The 19,575-nt window shown below is 49.1% G+C and overlaps 1 protein-coding gene across 2 annotated transcripts in view; it reads left to right on the top strand.

Moving 5' to 3' along the window:
• The window catches only part of ZCCHC14 (zinc finger CCHC-type containing 14), a 57,655-nt gene extending 38,607 nt beyond the window's left edge, over nt 1-19,048 (top strand). Inside the window, exons 4-13 of one of the 2 annotated variants that reach the window (XM_029239964.1) lie at nt 4,798-4,869; nt 7,512-7,621; nt 8,339-8,433; nt 8,515-8,569; nt 9,626-9,905; nt 11,387-11,478; nt 11,817-11,944; nt 13,179-13,319; nt 13,403-14,869; nt 16,002-19,048. In XM_029239964.1, the coding sequence (XP_029095797.1) occupies nt 4,798-4,869; nt 7,512-7,621; nt 8,339-8,433; nt 8,515-8,569; nt 9,626-9,905; nt 11,387-11,478; nt 11,817-11,944; nt 13,179-13,319; nt 13,403-14,869; nt 16,002-16,057 (2,496 nt within the window). In that variant the 3' untranslated portion in view covers nt 16,058-19,048. The remainder of the gene's footprint in view (nt 1-4,797; nt 4,870-7,511; nt 7,622-8,338; nt 8,434-8,514; nt 8,570-9,625; nt 9,906-11,386; nt 11,479-11,816; nt 11,945-13,178; nt 13,320-13,402; nt 14,870-16,001) is intronic. The other variant, XM_029239970.1, reaches the window with a different exon arrangement.
• The last annotated feature ends 527 nt before the right edge of the window (nt 19,049-19,575 follow it).

A 19,575-nucleotide genomic window follows, 5' to 3' on the forward strand; every position in this document is an offset into this window, starting at 1 on the left:
CGTGCCTGGAGCCCGTGCTCCACAATAAGAGAAGCCACCACCATGAGAAGCCCGTGCACCACAGTGAAGAGTAGTCCCCATTTGCTGCAACTAGAGAAAAGCCCGCACACAGCAACGAAGACCCAATGCAGCCAAAAAAAAAGAAAGAAAGAAGTTTACCTGAGGATTAATTTTTGTCCACAGAGCCCTAAATAATTAGGATAAATTGTCCTTTAAATAGGTTGTCTTTTGAACATGGATATAAATAGCTATCGTACTGTGGCCAGAACAATAAAGAACTTTATTAGGAGTCTCTGCCTTAACCACGGTGAGACGTACCCTCTATTGCTAACAGTATAGGAAGACTCGAGAAGCGGTTTTTTCTGAAAGCTTTCACTCATTCAAGGAGAAGTCAGCGACTTCCCCCCCTCCCCTTTTTCTCAGCTTTGTTTATCTCTACTTTTAGTTTTCATGTGTCATTGTTTTCCAGGATACAAATGAAAGGTTGTTATTTTATAGGAAGACGTAAGTAACAAATGGACTGCAAGCAGGAGTTTGAGTTTCCTGTTCTTTTCTTTCATGGAGTTCGTTTTGTTTTTGCTGAAGTTGTAATTACTAGTTACTGAGGAAAGCAAATACAGGAAGAAAATGACAGAATCTTTTAAAATACAAAAATTATTTTATATCTGTGTACATGTGAAATGTCCAAATTTTACCAGCTTTTCCAAATTCACTGTTGAATAACTAAAACTTTTTTAAAGTATACTTATTACACATGAAGGACAGGGTGGGAAAAAAACATCAGAAGATTACCCGAACCCTTGAAACGCCTGTAGACGGGAGAGTTGTATTGACTTAAAAGGAACTGTGGAGCAATACTAATTAAAACACCCATTCTTTTTATGCCAGTCTTTGTTAAGAACCCAGACGTTACATTTTATTTTAGTGCTGTATCTTTTCTTTAGAAGTTTTTCATCTTGAAACAATCTAACTGCTCTGAACATTTTATCACTATTAGCTAAGGATGAGTCTTGACAACTATCTTTTTTTCTTTAGTTGTGTTCGTCAGCTCTGTGTGTGCAGAGAGTCCAGTCATTGTGCCTACATCACCCGGAGGCGCAGGGAACTGTTTCTTGTGATAATACACCTCATTGCTTGTATGATAATTAGCCTGACTGTGTGAAGGTTGTTGCTACCCAAGCCGTGTGGTATATGCTTATTTAGTACCTTTCCTTTCCGATACTTTATTCTACCTGGAGTTAATTGTCTCTTTTTGTTTGTTTGTTGCTTGTGAACAAGTACTTAGAAAACAAAGTCACCCCTAAAGTTTTCCCTGGTTGTGTTCAAATGCATCCGGCATTCCATTGGTTTCATCTCTGGAGCTACGGCCCTGCTCCGACCTGGACTCGGCCTGGTGCAGTCTCATTGCGGGGCCCCCGTACCATCACCCGCGGGGTCCCTTCCTCCCTCCTGGCTCTGATACCCTGTTCTCAGCTCTTAACTCATCTATTGCCTTGGGTTAGTTCTAGGTTTTAATAGTTGTTCTAGTAGCTTCTTAGAAAGGGTCCCGGGGAGGTACAGTTTCTGGCTTTCATGTTTGGCAGTGTCTTCATCCATCTGACCTGACATGTAACTGGGAATACTGTTCTAGACCAGGCGTCATTTTTCCTTAGGAACTCGGAAGCACTTCTTCTTTACTGTCTTGCAGTGTTGCTGTTGAGAAGCATGGATCTGCTCTGACTCCTGATCCAGTGTTGGCCCTGTTTTATAATTTCTAAAGGTTTTAGGATCTTCTCTTAGTCCCAAGCCTTTGCACATTTCTCAGAGCCAGGCTTGGGTGTAGGTTATCATCCACTGTGCTGAGATGCAAGTCAGCCCTTTTAACTTAAGTCCATTAATTTGAGTTCCTTTTCTTGAATCATTCCTTTTGATTTCCTCTGTCCTGTTTTTCTCAGTTTTCTTGTTTTGGAACTCCTGCTGTCTGCCTGTTGGACCTCAAGACTGGTCCTCTGTTTTATTTTTTTTTCCTCTATTTTCTTTCCCTTTGACTTCTTTGATCTATCCTATGGAAGATTCCCTCATCTTCCATCTCTTGAAGTGAATGTTTCACTTCTACTGCCCTGTTTTTAACAACAGAGACCTCTGTTCCCTGGCGATTCTTTTTTCATAGCATCCTGTTCTTGGCGATGCTTTCTGCTCTTAGTTCACTGAGAATACCGTTGATAGTTTTGAGTTTTAAAAGCGAGTTTTGAGTGCATGGTCCGTGCCACCTCCAGGCTGCCTTGTTCTTTGTGACTGCTTTGCCTGTCCTTGTATTCGACTTCAGAGCTCCTCAGAGGTCTGGTGGCAGGTCTGGTGGCACTGGGCTGCTTGCTCACGTGAGGGCTGTGGCCTGAGCAGTGGCAGGGCCTTTGCCTGAGCTGCTGCCTGTGTGAGTGAAGAAGACGCTGCTCCCCCTTCTCCAGAGGGTGCTGAGAGCTGAGACGGACAGTGGGTCAGAGGAGTTAGACCCTGAGTGTGAAGAAATCCTCAGTACCCTTATGTACTCTGTGCATACCGTGCTTTTTTTTTTTTTTGGCTGCGTTGGGTCTTTGTTGTGGTGCGCGGGCTTCTCATTGCGGTGGCTTCTCTTGTTGCAGAGCACAGGCTCTAGGCGTGTGGGCTTCAGTAGTTGTGGCACGTGGGCTCAGTAGTTGTGGCTCGTGGGCTTAGTTGCTCCGCGGTGTGTGGGTCTTCCCAGAACAGGGTTCGAACCCGTGTCCCCTGCGTTGGCAGGCGGATTCTTAACCACTGCGCCACGGGGAAGTCCCCATGCTTTTTTGTGTATGTTTAAGATACATTAAAATCCATCTCAGCAGGTCTCAGTGGCTCTTGGAGCGACTATGGGTGGTTGAAAAATACTGTGCCGATTGGCAGCGTTTCTTCTTGGTGGTACATCAGCAGCGGGGTAGCTTAGGATCGGTGCTGTCTTGGACGTGGTAGATCACGTGTCTCTAGCACGTGGCACAGTGCGAGGCTGCTCTCCCGTGTCCGTGCCCCTCCAGGGGACTGGGTCAGGCCAGCCTGCGTCACCTGCAGTGCAGAGTGCTGCTGAGGTCTGCTGGTTTCCAGCCCTTGCCCCTGGTTGGAGCAGCAAGTCCTTTTGGAAGTCAGAGAAAAATATACCAGGAGCAGACAACCTAGAACAGTTGCGCCTATTTAAAATATGTAATTGTCGGGGAAGCAGACTGTCTGTTTCAGCATAGAATGGTGTGTCTGTGCCGTGCTCGCCATTTGGGTGTTGGACTTCACGCTTTAGTTGGGTTAGGGTGCGTTCGTGCCACGTGACATGCGGCATGTTTTACTTAGAAAACCACGTCAGCAGTACTTTGGGTCACACATCTAATGCTAGAAAGTTCTCACCTTTAATCATGGATGTTACTGGTGTTTTATGTGGGGAGCAGCTCACTCTCCCCCAAACTTCCTTTTCGTGTTGTTAAAAGATTTAATTATTTTAGACAGAAAAAATGGCGTAGGTACTTTGATTTTAGTGTAGGTAGATTTTGGATGGCACAGCACCTTCGTTCAAAAATGCCAGCACTTGCCTTGATAAATTCTGGGAGGCATAGGGAATTCAGAGATGAAGAAGAGAGGTCCCTTTCCTTGATTGGCTTGTATTTTGTGGGGGCTTGAAAAACATACCTTAGTAATCGTTATGTGATGTGACAGCCACCAGAGCAGAGAGGAACTCACGTGAATTTCAACAGAGAGGAGAGACGGCCAGCGCTTCAGGCCCCGGAGACCGTCAGCAAACAAGCTGGGCTGCTTCTCAGAAGATGAAGGCCAGCGCGGGGTGGGAGGAGAGCATGAGAGTTGTTTGGTGTCTCCAACCTCTTTTCTCTAAAAATCAGTGTAAATACAACGCTTTCCTATTGGTGATAAAATACACTCAGTCATTTTATTTCCCGACTTGCAATCCTCCAACGCTCCTTCTGGATTTTAGGGTAAACGTCCTCGTTCGTGGTTTAACCCTTCTTGTTATGGACCCTGCTTCCCTCCCATCTCATGTCCCCTCTGGCCTTCTCGCGCCTTCTGAGTTCAGCTCACGCTTTCCTCGGTGCAGGAAAGCCCTCTGCCCCGGGGAACTTACAGTCCATTTGTGGAGTCATGAACTAAAACTGCTGCTGTCGTAGGTGCAGGAAGGGAAAACAGACACACCGGGCTTTGTAGAACTTCCAGAAAGACCTTTCTGATGTTTTCTCCCCGAATTCTTCCCCCGCCCCCTGCGATGGAGGATGTTCCCCGCAATTCTGGTACTGACTGCCCTGGCCTGTGTCACCCCCCCAGTTCTGTCAGATTCCTGAGGGCTGGGACCTGGCCTCCTCCCGTCAGCATGCCCCCAGCACTGAACATGTATGGAGTACTTACTGTTTGGATGAGCTCGTTTCTGGTAATTTCTTGATTCCACATCCACAGTTGCGTAGACTGACCTGAACAGAGGAGGTCCACGTGAGGATGATGTGCTCACACACATACTCGCAGTCGGGGTCGTCAGGGACTTTCTAACGCTTTGAGGAGCAGCCTTAGACTCCACGCTTGAGTGATAACACTGATCTTTGAATAATTGCGCAAAACAGGAAGTTAAGCTTTAATGCACTTGAGTTACGTGAACATTCTTTCTGTAACAAGCCAAGGGGTATATAAACGCTCCATGCAAGAGGCGCACTAGGGCTTGTCCCACTACCGCGCCTGTACCGGCCACGAATCCCTGGACAAGTGCGTTGGGAATTAAGTATGTGGCGTCTGTTTTTAAGGTTTGTTTGTTTATTTGTTTTTAAGGTCTTGTGGTCTGATTCTTCAGTAACATCAGTAACCAAATCTTCCTCTGAAGTGACTGAATTTATTTCAAAGGTAAGGTGATTTAAGGGCTCTTACAAAAATTAAAAGGGTCTCATTCCCCACGGTCCACTGGACTGCCAGGTAATTTCCGTGGTTGCAGCCTTCAGCGGGTGCAGTGCCGGGGATTCGTGCTCCAACAGGGCGAGTGGCCCTCAGGGCCACGGTCCACATTCCTTCCGGTTGCGGAGAACGAGATGGGACAGAAAGATGCGAGTGTGAAGGTGCCCAAGGGGTGTTTGGCTGGTGGTGGTTTGTTACAGCTCAGCCGAGGCTGAGTGAGGGGCTCACGTGGCGGCAGTGGGCAGACACTTCACCTCTTCCCACCTTATTCCGTTTACATATTGAATTTTCCTGTTTGTTTTTATTTTTTAAAGTTGAAATACAGATGATGTACAACCTGTTTGGTTTAAAATTGATTCAAAAAATACCGTTTGAACAAGCTGCACTACTAAAGAATGAGTTCTTTACCCCCACGCACACGTGTTATATACGTAGACACCCGTGTGTCTAAAGTCCCCTGGCCTGGCCTGTGCTGGAGCAGTGAACCACTGTCTTTGCCGCAGTTGTTCAGCTGAAGTAGTCACCTTTGTTGTGTGGAATAACATAGCTGAAGTGTCTCCAAAGTTGGCTTGCAATTTGATTATGAAATTAAGGATATAATCCTGTAGGAGAGAATCGAGTTGATGGATCCTGTTTGAGAAGCTTGGGCAGAAGTTGTTTGAGTGTGCCTCTTATTTAGGCCTGCCATGCACTGAAGGACGCCACAGTGCCGTGCTTTCTAGGATTGATTAGTGATCCTCCCCGGGGGTTCCCTGTTTTCTCCGCACCACTTAGAACACTGAATTTCCTCTCCTTTGTGCCAGCCTCTTGTCTTGTGAAAAAGCACTTCTCTGGACTCCGCTGATGCCGGCCGACTTTGCCACTCTTTTGTCTGGGTGTTTGCAGTGGCTGATACTCACCTGGCTTTGGGTTCTCTGCCCTTCCTGGTCTCTGCCTTGCTGTCTGTCAGTAATGTTGGAAACTTCTTGTCCATTATCTCTTCAGATATTTCTCCTGCCCCACTCTCTCTTCTTCCGGGCCTTGAGTCATGTGTACGTGACCCCGTCTTCAAGTTTACTTACGTTTCTCCTCAGCTCTACCCAGGTTGCTGACGAGCTGAATTCTTCATCTCTAGTACCATGGTTTTGTTCTTTTGTTTTCTGTAGCTTTTCCGTTTGATAACGTCTTTTAATAGAAAGTTTCCGTCTCTCTGATGAAATTTCCCACTCGTTCATGCAACGTTGTTCATTTTTTTAAACGAAGTCCTTTAGTATGTTCAGCATAGTTATTCCAAGTCCTTGTGTGATAGTGCCGACATCTGGGTTATTTTCCAGTCTGGCTCCGATGATTATCTTGGCGATAGATTGCCCCCTCTTTTTTATCTTATAATTTTTGACTGAACGTTAGACGTCACGTCTAGAAACTAGCCTGGAAACGGGCCTGCTGCTGCATCTGTTGGACCGGCGGCGGGGCTTCAGGTTGATCTCATCAGGAGCGGAGCTGGGTTTGGGTTTTGCGGTTGCACCACAGGCCTCAGGTTCCTCCGGGGAGGCCTGCTGGTCCCTTGAGCCTTGAGAGGAGCCTGGAGTGGTCTTGCTTCACCTGCGGCACAGAGGGCGTCTCCCTGCTCCGTTGACTCCTCCCTCCCTGGGGAGACTGCTGTTACTTGTTGCGTGGTGATGGATGCTCGGTGAGGGTCGGAGTGGTTTCCCCGTCCTGCTGGTGCAGGCTCAGCTCTAGCCCCAGGGTCGTGGGGGGCCTTTCTCAGCATCCCTGCCCCTTCCTTCCCCAGCAGCAGCTGACTCGGCTCAGGAGGGCTTTCTTGCCCCTTCCTTGGGGCCAGAGGGGTTTTGTTTTCATCTTCCCTGAGAAGCAGGGTATCTCTGCCTGTGACCTGGTGCCGGGAGGACTTTCCCCTCCTCCTCCAGAGGCATGAAGGCATTCTGCCTCAGCCCCCAGAAATGGGGGGTTTTGCTTGAGCTCTGGGAGCACGAGCAATCTCGTCCCGCCCCCAGCGGGTTACGGGCTTTTTGCTTTGGATTGAGAGCAGGCTCCAGGGAAAGGCATATGGGGTTTCCAGCCTCAGCCCCAGGGGCCGCTGCCCCACCCCTGTGCCACCTGTGCAGACTCTCTCCAGCCTCCCCGCCTGTGGAAGGAGCTCGGGAGTGAGGACACAGGCCCCTGCGTCTGGGCTCCGGGCCGACTGCTGTGTGACACACACTCAGCCGGGGCTGTGCCGCCCGGCCGATCTCCTCTACCTGCCTGTACGGCAGCCATCTCTCCCGCGGGCTCTGCCACGGCTGAGGCGGCTCACGTGCCCTGCGTCCTCAGAGGGGCAGGTCCGTCTTGGAATTCGGTTCACACGGTGGCCTTGCAGCTCAGCCCTCTGCTGGGCTCAAGAGCAGGCACAGCTGTGTGGGGTGTCGAGCTTCTTCTTGATGTTGTGGTGGGTTGTTGCTTCCTGCGTCCCAAGTGGACGCGGAAGCCCAGGTGGCTCCCAGAATCACAGCAGCAGGTGTCAGCAGCCAGTACCTGCCCAAGTGTTTCCCACAGTGAGGAGTTCTGGTTCCGTAAGATGAATCGTGACATACTTCCTATGCCTTTTCGTCTTTCAGTTATCTCAGCTGTGTCCTGAAGAAAATTTGGAGAAATTCATTCCTTGCTTAGCTGGCCCAGATGCATTCTATGTAGAGCGAAACCACATGGATCTGGAAGCGGACCTGAGGTAACGCTCGTCACCCCACCCAAGGCCACGGCCAGCGGCCCCCCTGCGGCGCGGGCGGGGCCCGACGTGAGCTGCCCAGGCATCTGAGGGGCTCCTCAGGTGACATGCGGTCTGGATGGTTCAGGTCTCCGGTTTGCCTCTAGGGGTTTTCATCAGTTTTGGAGAATTTGAAGGATCTTAATAATCTAGGCATGATTTTGAGAATATATAAGTGAAGGAATTTCAAAGTGTATGCCACCATTTAATGTAATTTTGACGGTCTTAATGAAATAAAATCTGCCTCTGCCCTATAGTTGAAAGGATAAAATGAGGACCTAATAAAAAGTCTCCTGGGCCCAGTGGCTCTGGACCCTTGATGACGTCCTGGCGCGTTGGTCTTGTACATGCGCACAGAGGGCCCCGGGGACTGGGGCCAACATCAGCGTGCCACCCAGCAGCTGTGACGGCCCCAGCTGTGCTCACGGCCCGGGTTGTGGGCCCTGAGAGACTCGATTCATACAGCGTAACACAGTGTAAATAAGGAAAAGGGGCACCAGGAAGCAGTATGAATCGTACCAAGAATAAAACTGAATAAAGCAGGAAGCATATAGGTCAAGGCACTTCTGTTCAGTTTTGCTCTGCTCTATATATGTCTCTTAACTGAAAATTACAGTCTCCCCCCCTTGCCTTCTGGTAACACGTTCTGATGCTGATGAAGCCACTCTGCTTCATTTCTAGGTATTTGGCTTCATTACCTTCTCACATATTAAAAAACGACCATGTTAAGAGATTTTTCAGCACTTCATCTCCCACCCAGCAGCTTCAAAGTCCAAGTGAGTCTGTACAATATAATTCAGTAAAAGTAGAAACATTTTTATGGTCTGTAAATAAATTATATCTATTTTAACTTGTAGGTCCTGGCAACCCTTCCCTGTCTAAAGTCGGTACCATGATGGGCGTGTCTGGAAGGTGAGACTTCTACCACGTAACCAACACATTTCCAGTCAGCCTTATTACAGAGCTTACTTTTCGTTTTGTGTAAATAGTTGTTTCTAGAGTTAAGTCACTCTTGATCTTAGTCTTGAATAATAATATTGAGAGAAGAATTGGATAGAGATAATCCACTTTTTGATTTCTTAAAAAAAAAAAAAAAAAAAAAGTGGTTCTCGGAGCCCCTGGAATTAGAATTCCCAAAGACCCTTATTGCAAATGCCAGTTTCTGGGCCCTGCACATTCTAGGAAACCAAAATTTCTGAGAATCTTCATTTTTACAAGCTCCTGGGGAGTGATTAAGCCCACGAAGGGCCAGAGTTGCTGCTCTGGAGGTCCCTCTGCCAGCACGGGGCCCGACAGTGATGGTGGCAGTGCGCGGGTGACAGACAGACTGCACATCTGGACTGACAGCCAGCATTAAAATGGGCTGACATCACAGACGGTGTGTACACGCGTGCGCGCGCGCACACACACACACACACACACACACACACACACACACACGGTTCCGTGAGCTCTAGTCAGGTAATGAGGTCTTTGAAGGTGCTGACTTTCTTCACCCTCTGCCTGGAGTGTGTAAACATGTAATATGTCAGTTTGCAGTTTAGTGTGGAAGGGGCAGGGACAGAGGGTGATGCTTTGGTCCTTCAGCTTTCTAGAATTTACTTTTCAAAAAAAAAAAATTAATTTGAATCTTAAAGATTTTGGAGTTTTAATGTATGATTGTCAGTATCATCCTGTGACAGAAGCAACAGAAAGAAACTAGGCAGCAAAGCCACAGGTCTGGTGGTGACACACAGACGTGTACACATACATAACATGTACACACGTACTCAGGCGCAGCATCTAGATGGGTACATACACATCCGTGTATGCACACGTCCACGCCTTCAGACGTTCACCCCAGGGTGGTGGTGGCAGTAGCTCTGGCGCCAGCAGTGGACATGGCTGCAGATGCAGTCCAGGCTGTAGGAGCTGGTCCTCGGTGGAGGCCGTGGTGTTTTGAAAACTACCTGTCTGCTGTCCTCGCAGGCCTGTGTGCGGAGTGGCCGGCATCCCGTCGTCTCAGGGCGGCGCCCAGCATCACGGGCAGCACTCGGCCAGCACGTCCGCCTTGCCCCACTGCTCACACGCGGGGGGTGCAGGCTCAGCTCTGGCCTACCGGACCCCGATGGACAGCTCGCCCGCTATCTTGATGCCTTCCAGCCTGCAGGCCCCGCAGACCCAGGAGCAAAATGGGATTTTAGACTGGCTTCGGAAACTGCGTTTGCACAAGTACTACCCCGTCTTTAAACAGCTCACGATGGAGAAGGTACGTTGGTTACTAGCAGGCAGCGAGAACGTGCTTGTTGTCTCAGGTAACCCGTCATTCTTCGGACCTCATTCCTAGAGGAACTGAGTTGGGTTTCTGCAGCGTGTGTGTCGTGGAGGTCACAGCACCTGGTCCTTAACACCTGCAGATGCGTGTCCCCACAAGTCCCGTGAGCTTGCTGGAGGGGCCGTGGATTTGAATTTGGAGGCTACCTGCAGCTGAAGCAAACACTGGATCACAGTTGTCTGTAAACAAACAGCTTTCTTAAGATAGTTTGGGGTCTTCCCAAACGAGACACTCACTGTCTGTGACTGAGGGCTATGTCTCCAGCAGCCCTTCAGTGGGTAGAGGTAGTGAATTGTGGGCCCCACGTCCCCCTTTCTTAGACGCCCCTCAGCGTAGCCTTTTACAAGAGCCCAGTGCAAAAGGGTTGTCTGATGACCTGCCTTCATGTAGGCTCTTGGAGCTAAAGGAATAGATGAATTTTATGTCTTTCAAGATATCCTACATAGCAGTTATCTTTTACAATACAGTTTGGACAAGGAGCATTTTTTCACTGTTAAAAAAATTCTGAAATTTCTTAAGTTTCAGTGTCAATGGTAAAAGTAAATCGGACCTGTATGTGATGTTTGAACTCTGAGCTCCCCCTGCTGGATAAAGTGACTTGGTGCCTTTTATCTCTGCAAACGTTTCGTTTGTCCAAAAATCTGCAATTGAAGAATCTAGAAATCAAGCTTTTACTGCTAATAAAAAACACATTTTAAGTAAATTTTCAATACTCTCAGTTTAGGATTCACAAGTCTTAAAAACAACAGATTTTACTAACCTTGGTCATGATCAGTTTAAAAAGGTTTAGCGTAGCGTATGAGTTGAAAAGGCTAAGATCACAAGCCATGTTGTGGACCGTTGTGAGGACCAAGTATCATCTGTTTCCTTAGTATGAGGCCAGTGGGTTAGGTCGCCGTTCAGTTTGGATGGCATCTACTTTTCTGGATCGTTGGCTACCCAACAAAGTTGCTGTTGTCCCTAAAATGACCATGACCTCAAGAAAAAAGAGCCACTAAAGAAGACTGCTCCTGTCGCTGGAGGGAGAGCCCCGGGAGGGGAGACATTTCCACCAGCTGCATCTCTGCAGCAGTTGAGACGCAGAACACTGTTTCAGTCTCCTGCCCGCATAGCACGGACCTTCCAGGTGCCCAGTCTTCACCCAGCTGTCACTCGGACGCCTGTGCTGAAGGCTCAGTGGGCACAGCCCGTGACCCTCGGACGCACAATGAGCGTCTTACATTTTGGACCCTGGACACCAAGTCATTTAGCAAGTAAATGTTTGACAGCGATCCCCAGTCTTTTATTATCTACTTAGGTTTGATCTGTTTACATATCCTAGAGGTAGAATACGTTTATGAAATTAAACTCCAAGTTCTTTGTCTTCAGAATCCTAATTAATTCTCACACTTTGTAATTTGTTTCTTCTGTGGAAGTTTCTGAGCCTTACGGAAGAAGATCTAAATAAATTTGAATCCCTCACCATGGGAGCAAAGAAGAAGCTCAAGACTCAGCTGGAGTTGGAGAAGTGAGTGTGAGATTGTTTATGGAATGTGTCTTCATTTTAGTTTCTAACATGCGGAACAGACGCTAGGACTTATTACTGCTGATTGCTTATCAAACCTTAATTAATGCTCTTAAGATTCTACAAATGTGGCTTTGGTTTGCTAGGAAGGACCCTTTAGAGTGAATCTGAGAAGTCAGAATGCGTTATCTTCCACCCTGGAGATTATTTTGGCGGAAATCAGCCTTCTTAAGTAGAGACTGAAACACAGAGAGGCTCTGCATTAAGTAGAGACTGAAACACGGAGAGGCTCTGCAGCAGAACTGAACGCTCGCTTGTTGCTGTGCTTTCCTGTCGCACAGGGAGAAGTCAGAGAAACGGTGCCTGAACCCCTCGGCCCCTCCCCCAGTCAGCAGCAGCGGAGTGGCCCGCGTTCCCCCCACCAGCCACGTGGGGCCTGTGCAGCCGGTGCGAAGCAGCCATGCTGCAGGTGGGTGGGGCCGGGCGCGCCTGGACCTGGGACCCTTCGGAGGAGGGCCAGGCCACAGGTCACGCCCCTTTTCCCTTTCTGTTTTCTAGTGCTTAGAGTTACTTTTCATTATTTTAGTTTATTTTATTTTTAATTAATTAATTAAACTTTTGGCTGCGTTGGGTCTTTGTTGCTGTGCGCGGGCTTTCTCTAGTTGCGGCGAGCGGGGGCCACTCTTCATTGTGGTGCACGGGCTTCTCCTTGCAGTGGCTTCTCTTGTTGCAGAGCACGGGCTCTAGGCTCGTGGGCTCAGTAGTTGTGGCGCACGGGCTTAGTTGCTCCGCGGTATGTGGGATCTTAGCTCCCTGACCAGGGCTTGAACCCGTGTCCCCTGCATTGGCAGGTGGATTCTTGACCACTGAGCCACCACGGAAGTCCCAAAATTGGGACTTTTCTGTTTCCATTTTCTCATACTTAAGAGTTACTTTTCATTATTTTAGCTTTTATAGTTTCTGCGACAGGAAAATAGAAGGGACGTTTGTGTTAGAAGCTGGAGACTGGTGACTCGCCTGAAGTGGTTTGGGCAAAAGCATTAGACCCAGAAACTGCTCTGGTGAAAGGGAGAGAGTAGGAAGTATGCAAAATAGATGAAAGCCTCTTCTCCCCCCCCCCCCCCCCCCGCCCCGACCATGGCAGGTGTGGAGGCGGCTTTAGGCCGTCGCCCTGCAGGTCCATCCTGAAGTCCCTGATGCCGAGCCACCAGCCTTCCTCCTCTTCTCCCTGCCGTCCTCTCCTCGGCAGGAGGGGGAGGGTCACGGTAACAGCTGTTCTGCTGTTTTCCTCATGCACTAGAAATATCAAGAGTGACAGTAAACCAGGAAGAAAAAATGTCAGTGCATCTTTTCAGTGCTTATTTGACTGAAAAGGTCTTACGTCCCCGGTCCTCAGAAAACGGAGGTGTCTGTCTGTGGAGTGCGGCTGTTGTAGCACCCGGCGGTTTGCGGGTCCTTTTCCTGTCCTGCAGCGTCTGCTTGGGGAGGCTGGGAGCACGGCCACGCGTGCGTCTGCCGCCTGGCGAGCTTGTGAGCCTCAGCCCTGTATGAATAGGGACAGGATAGAAAATGGGCCCGATAGGCATGCATGCGGGTGGGAGGGGAGGGCGCGGTTGGCGCCGGCTGGCACAGCCCCCGTCGGCATCCCGTGGCTCGCGGACCTTGGTGCCACCTCCGGGCTGTCACCTGTGCCTTCTCCGCAGCGCTGCGGGTGGAGGTGGCGCAGCCCCCGCACCAGACGGCCCGGGAAGGCAGCTCCTCCGAGTGTTCCAGCTCCTCGCCCAGCCCGATGGGCGTGCAGGCCCGGGAAGAGAGCTCGGACAGCGCGGAGGAGAACGACAGACGTAAGCACGCCCCGTGTGCCTCGCGCTGTGCTGCCCCGCCCTGGTCTGCGGAAGCTGTGCTGACGCTGTTTCCACCTCTCTAGGTGTGGAGATCCACTTGGAGGGCTCTGACAAGGAGAAGCCTGTGATGCTGCTGAACCACTTCACGTCGAGCTCCGCCAGGCCCACGGCGCAGGTCCTGCCCGTGCAGAACGAAGCAGGCTCCAGTCCGTCGGGCCACCACCCGCTGCCCCCGCAGGTGATGACGGCGGCCTCGCACGTCGCGCCCATCCGGGTGCTGAACTCCGTGCACAAGGCGGAGAGGGGGGGCGCGGACATGAAGCTCCTCTCGTCCTCTGTGCACTCGCTGCTGTCTCTCGAGGAGCGCAGTAAAGTCTCTGGACCAAGAAGCGGCATCAAAGTGGACAAGAACTTTGGCAGCACCATGATGGACATGCTACCCGCGTCCACCCCCCATCAGCCCGTGCAGGTCCTTTCTGGACTCACCGAGAGCAGCTCTGTGTCGCCCACCGTCTCCTTTGGTCCCCGCACCAAAGTCGTCCACGCGTCCGCCCTCGACAGGGTGATGAAGCCGGCACAGCAGCCGGCCCTGGTGGTGGAGACCAGCACTGCTGCCGCAGGGACGTCCAGCACCGTCTTCCATGTGGCTCGGCCACCCATCAAACTTCTGGTGTCTTCATCTGTCCCTGCAGATTCTGCCGTGTCTGGGCAAACCTCCTGTTCCGGCAACGTGCAAATAAGCGTGCCCCCTGCCATAATAAACCCTCGGACTGCTCTGTACACAGCCAACACCAAAGCTGCCTTCTCTGCGATGAGCAGTGTGCCCGTGGGCCCCCTGCAGGGCAGCTTCTGCGCAAACAGCAACACTGCCTCTGCCGGTAGCCACCCTGCCACGTCCTTTGCAAACATGGCCACCGTGCCCAGCTGCCCCGCCCCCAGCTCCAGCCCCGCGCTCTCCTCGGTCCCCGAAAGCAGCTTCTATAGCAGCAGTGGCGGCGGCGGCGGCGGCGGCTCCCCCGGAAACCTCCCCGCCTCGGCCCAGAACCACCACCACCACCACCACCATCAGCAGCAGCCCGCGCCCCAGCAGCCCGCGCCCGCCCCGCCCCCCGGCTGCGTCGTGTGCACGTCCTGCGGCTGCAGCGGGAGCTGCGGCTCGAGCGGCCTAACTGTCAGCTACGCCAACTACTTCCAGCACCCGTTCTCGGGGCCGTCCGTCTTCCCCTTCCCGTTCCTGCCGTTCAGTCCCATGTGCGGCAGTGGCTACGTGGGCGCCCAGCAGTACGGCGGCGGCGCCTTCCCGGTCGTGCACTCGCCCTACAGCAGCGGTGTGGGCCCCGAGCCCGTGCTGGGCGGCCAGTCGGCCTTCACCGTCCCGCCCGTGCAGAACTTCATGGGGGCGGCGGGCGTCTACCAGGCCCAGGGCTTGGTGGGTAGTAGCAACGGCTCCAGTCACAAAAAGAGCGGGAATCTGTCGTGTTACAACTGTGGGGCCACCGGTCACCGCGCTCAGGACTGCAAGCAGCCGTCCATGGACTTCAACCGGCAAGGTAAAGGCCCCCGAGGTGGAGAGCTCCAGACAGGAGCATCCTTTCTGTGAAAGTAATAGTCAACTTCCTTTTTTTTTTTAAAGCAAGCAAGAAGTGGTTTTTCAAATGCTCTCTGAAAAAGCACGAAACTCTTGATGGGCTGTGCAGCCCCCAGAAGGTCTGCTTTGGTTCTGAGACTGTCCCTGTGGTTTCAGCCTGCTTCTCATTTTAGAGTGTGGCTCGCTGGCTGTGGCCCAGTGGCTCCTTGGCCTGTTATTTTTGTGCCACGTGACTGGGGAGGAAGCATGGGTGATTTAGTGCCACCGCCGCCGGTGTTTAACTGAGAACCGAGGGCGTGGCGTGCGAGTTCAGGCGCTACAGGTGGAACTCGCTGTCCCCGCTTCTCTTCCCCCGTCTAGAGTGGCAGTGGCCGTGGCCGTGGGCGTTGTGTGGCGGCTACGTGGTGTCCTTACTCTCTGTGCTGCATCTTCTTCCTTCCCCCTTTGCTACTCTTTCTTGTCTCCTTTAGTCAAGTGTGTGTCTGCTGTCGTTACCACACCAGGTTTGTTCTTGCTGTTTTCCTTGGAAAGATTAGGCTGGGCGTTGGGAAAACTGGTCCCAGCCTGCGACTGCTCACTGTGCGACCTTGGATAGTCAGCCACTTGCTTTCTGGAGACTTTTGAGGGTTGTTCCAGACCTGCCTGTGCCCCTTAGTCACCTGGAGAGCTTTACAGACAACTTGGAATCAGGTCTGGTGGCAGGTGGAGTGACTGTGGGCCCCCCCTCCCCCGTTGATAGAGGTGGTGCTGCATCTCCTGACGCAGCGAAGCCCAGAGGCCTGTGGTGGCGGCCAGGCCTCCCTTGCCCTGTCCCAAGGAAGGGGGCCAATTCTGTGCTGTCTGAGCTCCCAAAGAATGAAGAAACAGACTGGGAACTCTTCAGTCTTTTTCACCCCTTCTCTGATTTGATAAACTTGTTAAGATAACGTCCAGTCTGCGGGGTGGAGCCAGGGGAGCTGGGAGTGGTCAGAACAGCTGGTCTGGATTTCCAGCACCCAGATCTTGACCAGTGACTCTGGAAATAACTTTGGACAGATCATGGCAGTAATTCTATGGTGATTCAAATTTGATCTCTTTTTTTTCCCCCTCTCTAGGTACTTTTAGGTTGAAATATGCCCCTCCAGCAGAAAGTCTGGACTCCACAGATTGATATTTTTCTCTGGCAACAGAACACTATTAAGCCATGGAGACCTAAGGAAAATTAAATACAAAACTGAGAAGTCTAGTTGCTGTTGAGCTCAATATTTTTAATCCAAAGGTGCTTTACTTTACTAGACTGGATAGAAAACCTAGCGTAGGAATGCATCAAACTCAGTTTTATTGCCAAAATCCTAGACGGGAGCTTGATGTCAGGACTGGCCTAGTGGGTATCTCCACTGTGGGTGAAAGTTGGCCACCTCCACCCTTGGTTGCAATGCAGAGACCTCCCGTCTCCTGAAGAGCATTGCCGTAATTGGTCCTTCTAGGCTCACACGTAATTCCAGGGCAGCTACGTGAGGTTGGAATCGAGAACTGAAGGTCGGAGTTCTCCAAGTGGAGTTCTACCAGTCGGACTCTTGACACCCCTGGTGAGGGAAAATGTCGCCTTTGTTTTGTTCTGTTCTGTTCTGTTTCGTTCTTAAAGTGGTTAGGCACTAATCTCTGGGCTTTTTAAGGATTGCACTACCGAAGAATGTAAACCGATGTCCATCTCTGCAGTTCTGGGAGACAAGCTCCCTGAGACCAGTCAGTGCAAGACGCTCAGAGAATCCGTTCTTAGAGTCCGCACCAGCAGGCTACATGATTTAGTACACAACAGAGATTTTCGTATTTCCTTCCCTCCTTAAAAGCACTTGTAGCAGTTTCAGGGTTTGTTTTTTTTTTTCTTTTTTTCTTTTTCCTACAAATAAATTTAAACTACATTATTAAATAGAAATAGTTACTTGCAACAACTTAATTTCTAAAAGGGTCCAAGTCCCAGAGAATCCCTAGTAGTCAAAGCTTTGAGGACACCTTCCTTCCCAGCCCTTCCGAGCTTTGAGTCCTGTCGTCTTCCACCACGAAGGAACTCTGGCAGAGACGCGATAGCAGCACACCTCGTGAGCGGCACTGATGGATGCTGCACATCCTTAGCCAAGTTTGCAAGTTCTTTTATCTCCCATGGACTTCCCAAGGACCCCAAGGCTCACTGCTAATGGATTCACACTTGAGACAGACATTTCAACAACAATAATACAGTCCTATAATCTCTGAGCAAACGATTTGAAATTTTCTCCTGTCAACTTCTTTTGTATTAGGCTGTGTATCAATAGTTAGTTCCGTTAAAAATTACCTGGAAAACTACAATAGAAAGTGGTAAGACTCTGAAAGAGAATACACTGACAGGACAGAGCTACAAGATCTGCAGAAGTCTAGTTTTACCAAGGTGGGAAATAAAGTCCACCACACAGCTCTCAGTTTCACCCCACTGCAATGAGAGCTTTTGGTCCGAAAGTTAGGGACTTAAAGCTTCCAGGCTAAAGGGAATTTTCTGCTCAAACAATATTGTTTTAAATGCTAAAGCCTTCAATATTAAAATATTGATTGGTAAGGTCTTGCCCAGGGATTTTCCAGTTGAATATTTATTTAAAAAAAGAAAATCACAATACTCAGACCACTCTTAAAATGGGACAATCAGCCTCATGTAAAATTGGTGTAAATCAAAAGAATACCCTAGAATTTGAGGCATTGTGATGTAAGGCTTCAAATTTTGAGATCAGTTTCCTGCTTCATGGAAACTAAAGCAGAAAGTTGTTACATTTTTTTAATGAAAGGCTTTTAGTAGAGTTTTTAAGAGTTTTATTTTAGTAGAGTTTTATTTCTATGCAATGCAGAATTGACAGACCTCTGTATTCTTCTCTCTCTTCCTGGTACACAGTATTACATACAGTTTTGAAGTAATGACGATGCTTACAACAGCATTTTGGGGGAATGTTACATTGATCTCTTAAATTATAAACACTACAAAATGTCAAAATTACGAGAACTGACACAACTTTGCCTTAAAGAGTACTAGACTGGAACTTGTCATATTATGTTTAAGGAAGACTCAAGAGTGTTCATTGATGTTTACGATTTTAATATTTCTGAAGGCCGTTACAGTGGCCTGGATATGTGCTGAAAGCCAAACTTTTAAAATTTTTGGTTTTTTAAACAAAGAACTATTTTAAATAAATCCTATTTCATTCAACACAGTGAAACTGTTGAAAACCGTCTCATAACAAAAGAAAAAAATCATATTTAGGTTTTTTGTTTTAGTGGTCAGTATTGGGGAATGAAAGTGTGTCTGTTGTTACCCTTATAACTGTTTTGATAAATATTAGAGGTTAGCGTTAAATACGACAAAAAATTAAAACGAACTTCAATTTGAAGTATGACATTCAAATTGAGGGAAATAAGTTCAGACATTGTGTGGCTGTGTTCCAGTCATCAGAGGTCTTAGAGAAACTTCCAGCTGTCTTTGAAAGTGCATGTGCAGAGTGACGTCTCCAGTGAGGCCATTCCGAGTTGAGAGTGGTAAAACGTAAATGTGAGACACCAGGACACAAAGCATTCAGCTGCCGCTCCGTGAGACCTCTTCCCAAGTGAATCGCATACTTGAACTTGGGAATATTTGCTAGCAGTATTCTCTGATGAAATTTCTCTCCAGAAGCAACCACAGTCAGTGAGCCTAAAGAGCATTTGGCATTTCCTCAGAGGACGTCCTCATCAGCTAGAAACACAGATCAGACTGACCCTTTCAACTACTTATTTTCCTGAAATTGTGGGCTCAGTTTCCAAATGCTGTGGCAACCAGGTAGGTGTGGCACCAGCCACTTTGCTCTGTGTAGTCTGTCATATTTTAAAGTTTCTAACCCCATTTTTTATCTCCAAGAATGGGGAAAGTGGAATGTACAGATTGAAGTAGAATACAACGTTGGGATAAAAAACACTAATCTTTTTTTTTTTTTTAAAAGCAGAACACTCAATTTTCTACCTTATTTTCTAATTTTTATTTTATGATTATATTGAACATTGGAAAGTGTATAAATGTTAAAAACTTCTAATTGCTAAAGAGCACTGAGAAAATGGGAGCTAGCACTTAGAATAATAAAGAAAAAGCTATTTTCTTGAAAGCAGACATGTGATTGGGTATTTTAAAAAACCAGCATCATTTATCATCTCCAAAAAATGACACGAGTCAGCTTGTTAACACAGCAGTTAGTAGGTTCAGTATTTTAATTCACTATTTAGAATTCTAGGTCCTTTATCGCAAGAAGTCCACCTAGCTAGTTTACACGGCACACTACGTATGGAGATGCATAGCGGGTAGTAACTTTGCCTGACATTATGCAGCTGTAATGCGTTCCTGTTTGAGCACAGGCTGACCGAGGCTTGCATCTGTCCACTCACTGCAGTGTTGCTAGTGAGCACTTGCTGAGCAGGAAGTGGGCCACGCCCTCCTCGCTCCCTGTCGTTGTCACTCCTCCTGCTTCCGTGGTGGCTTATTTGATGCCTTGCTAGTTTTACACGCTGATAACTGATGGCGTTACGTGTTGAAGTCTTAAAAGGTTGTAAGGGAAACCCTGACCCTGCTCAGCTCGACCACCCGTCCCAGTGGATGGGCCTGTGGAACCTGAGCGGGTTGGCCGTCCTTTCCAAAGTGCAGAT

The sequence above is a fragment of the Monodon monoceros genome, unplaced genomic scaffold (genome assembly GCF_005190385.1).
Source record: "Monodon monoceros isolate NGI ecotype Baffin Bay Population unplaced genomic scaffold, NGI_Narwhal_1 Super_Scaffold_10, whole genome shotgun sequence".
NCBI classification, from domain to species: domain Eukaryota; kingdom Metazoa; phylum Chordata; class Mammalia; order Artiodactyla; family Monodontidae; genus Monodon; species Monodon monoceros.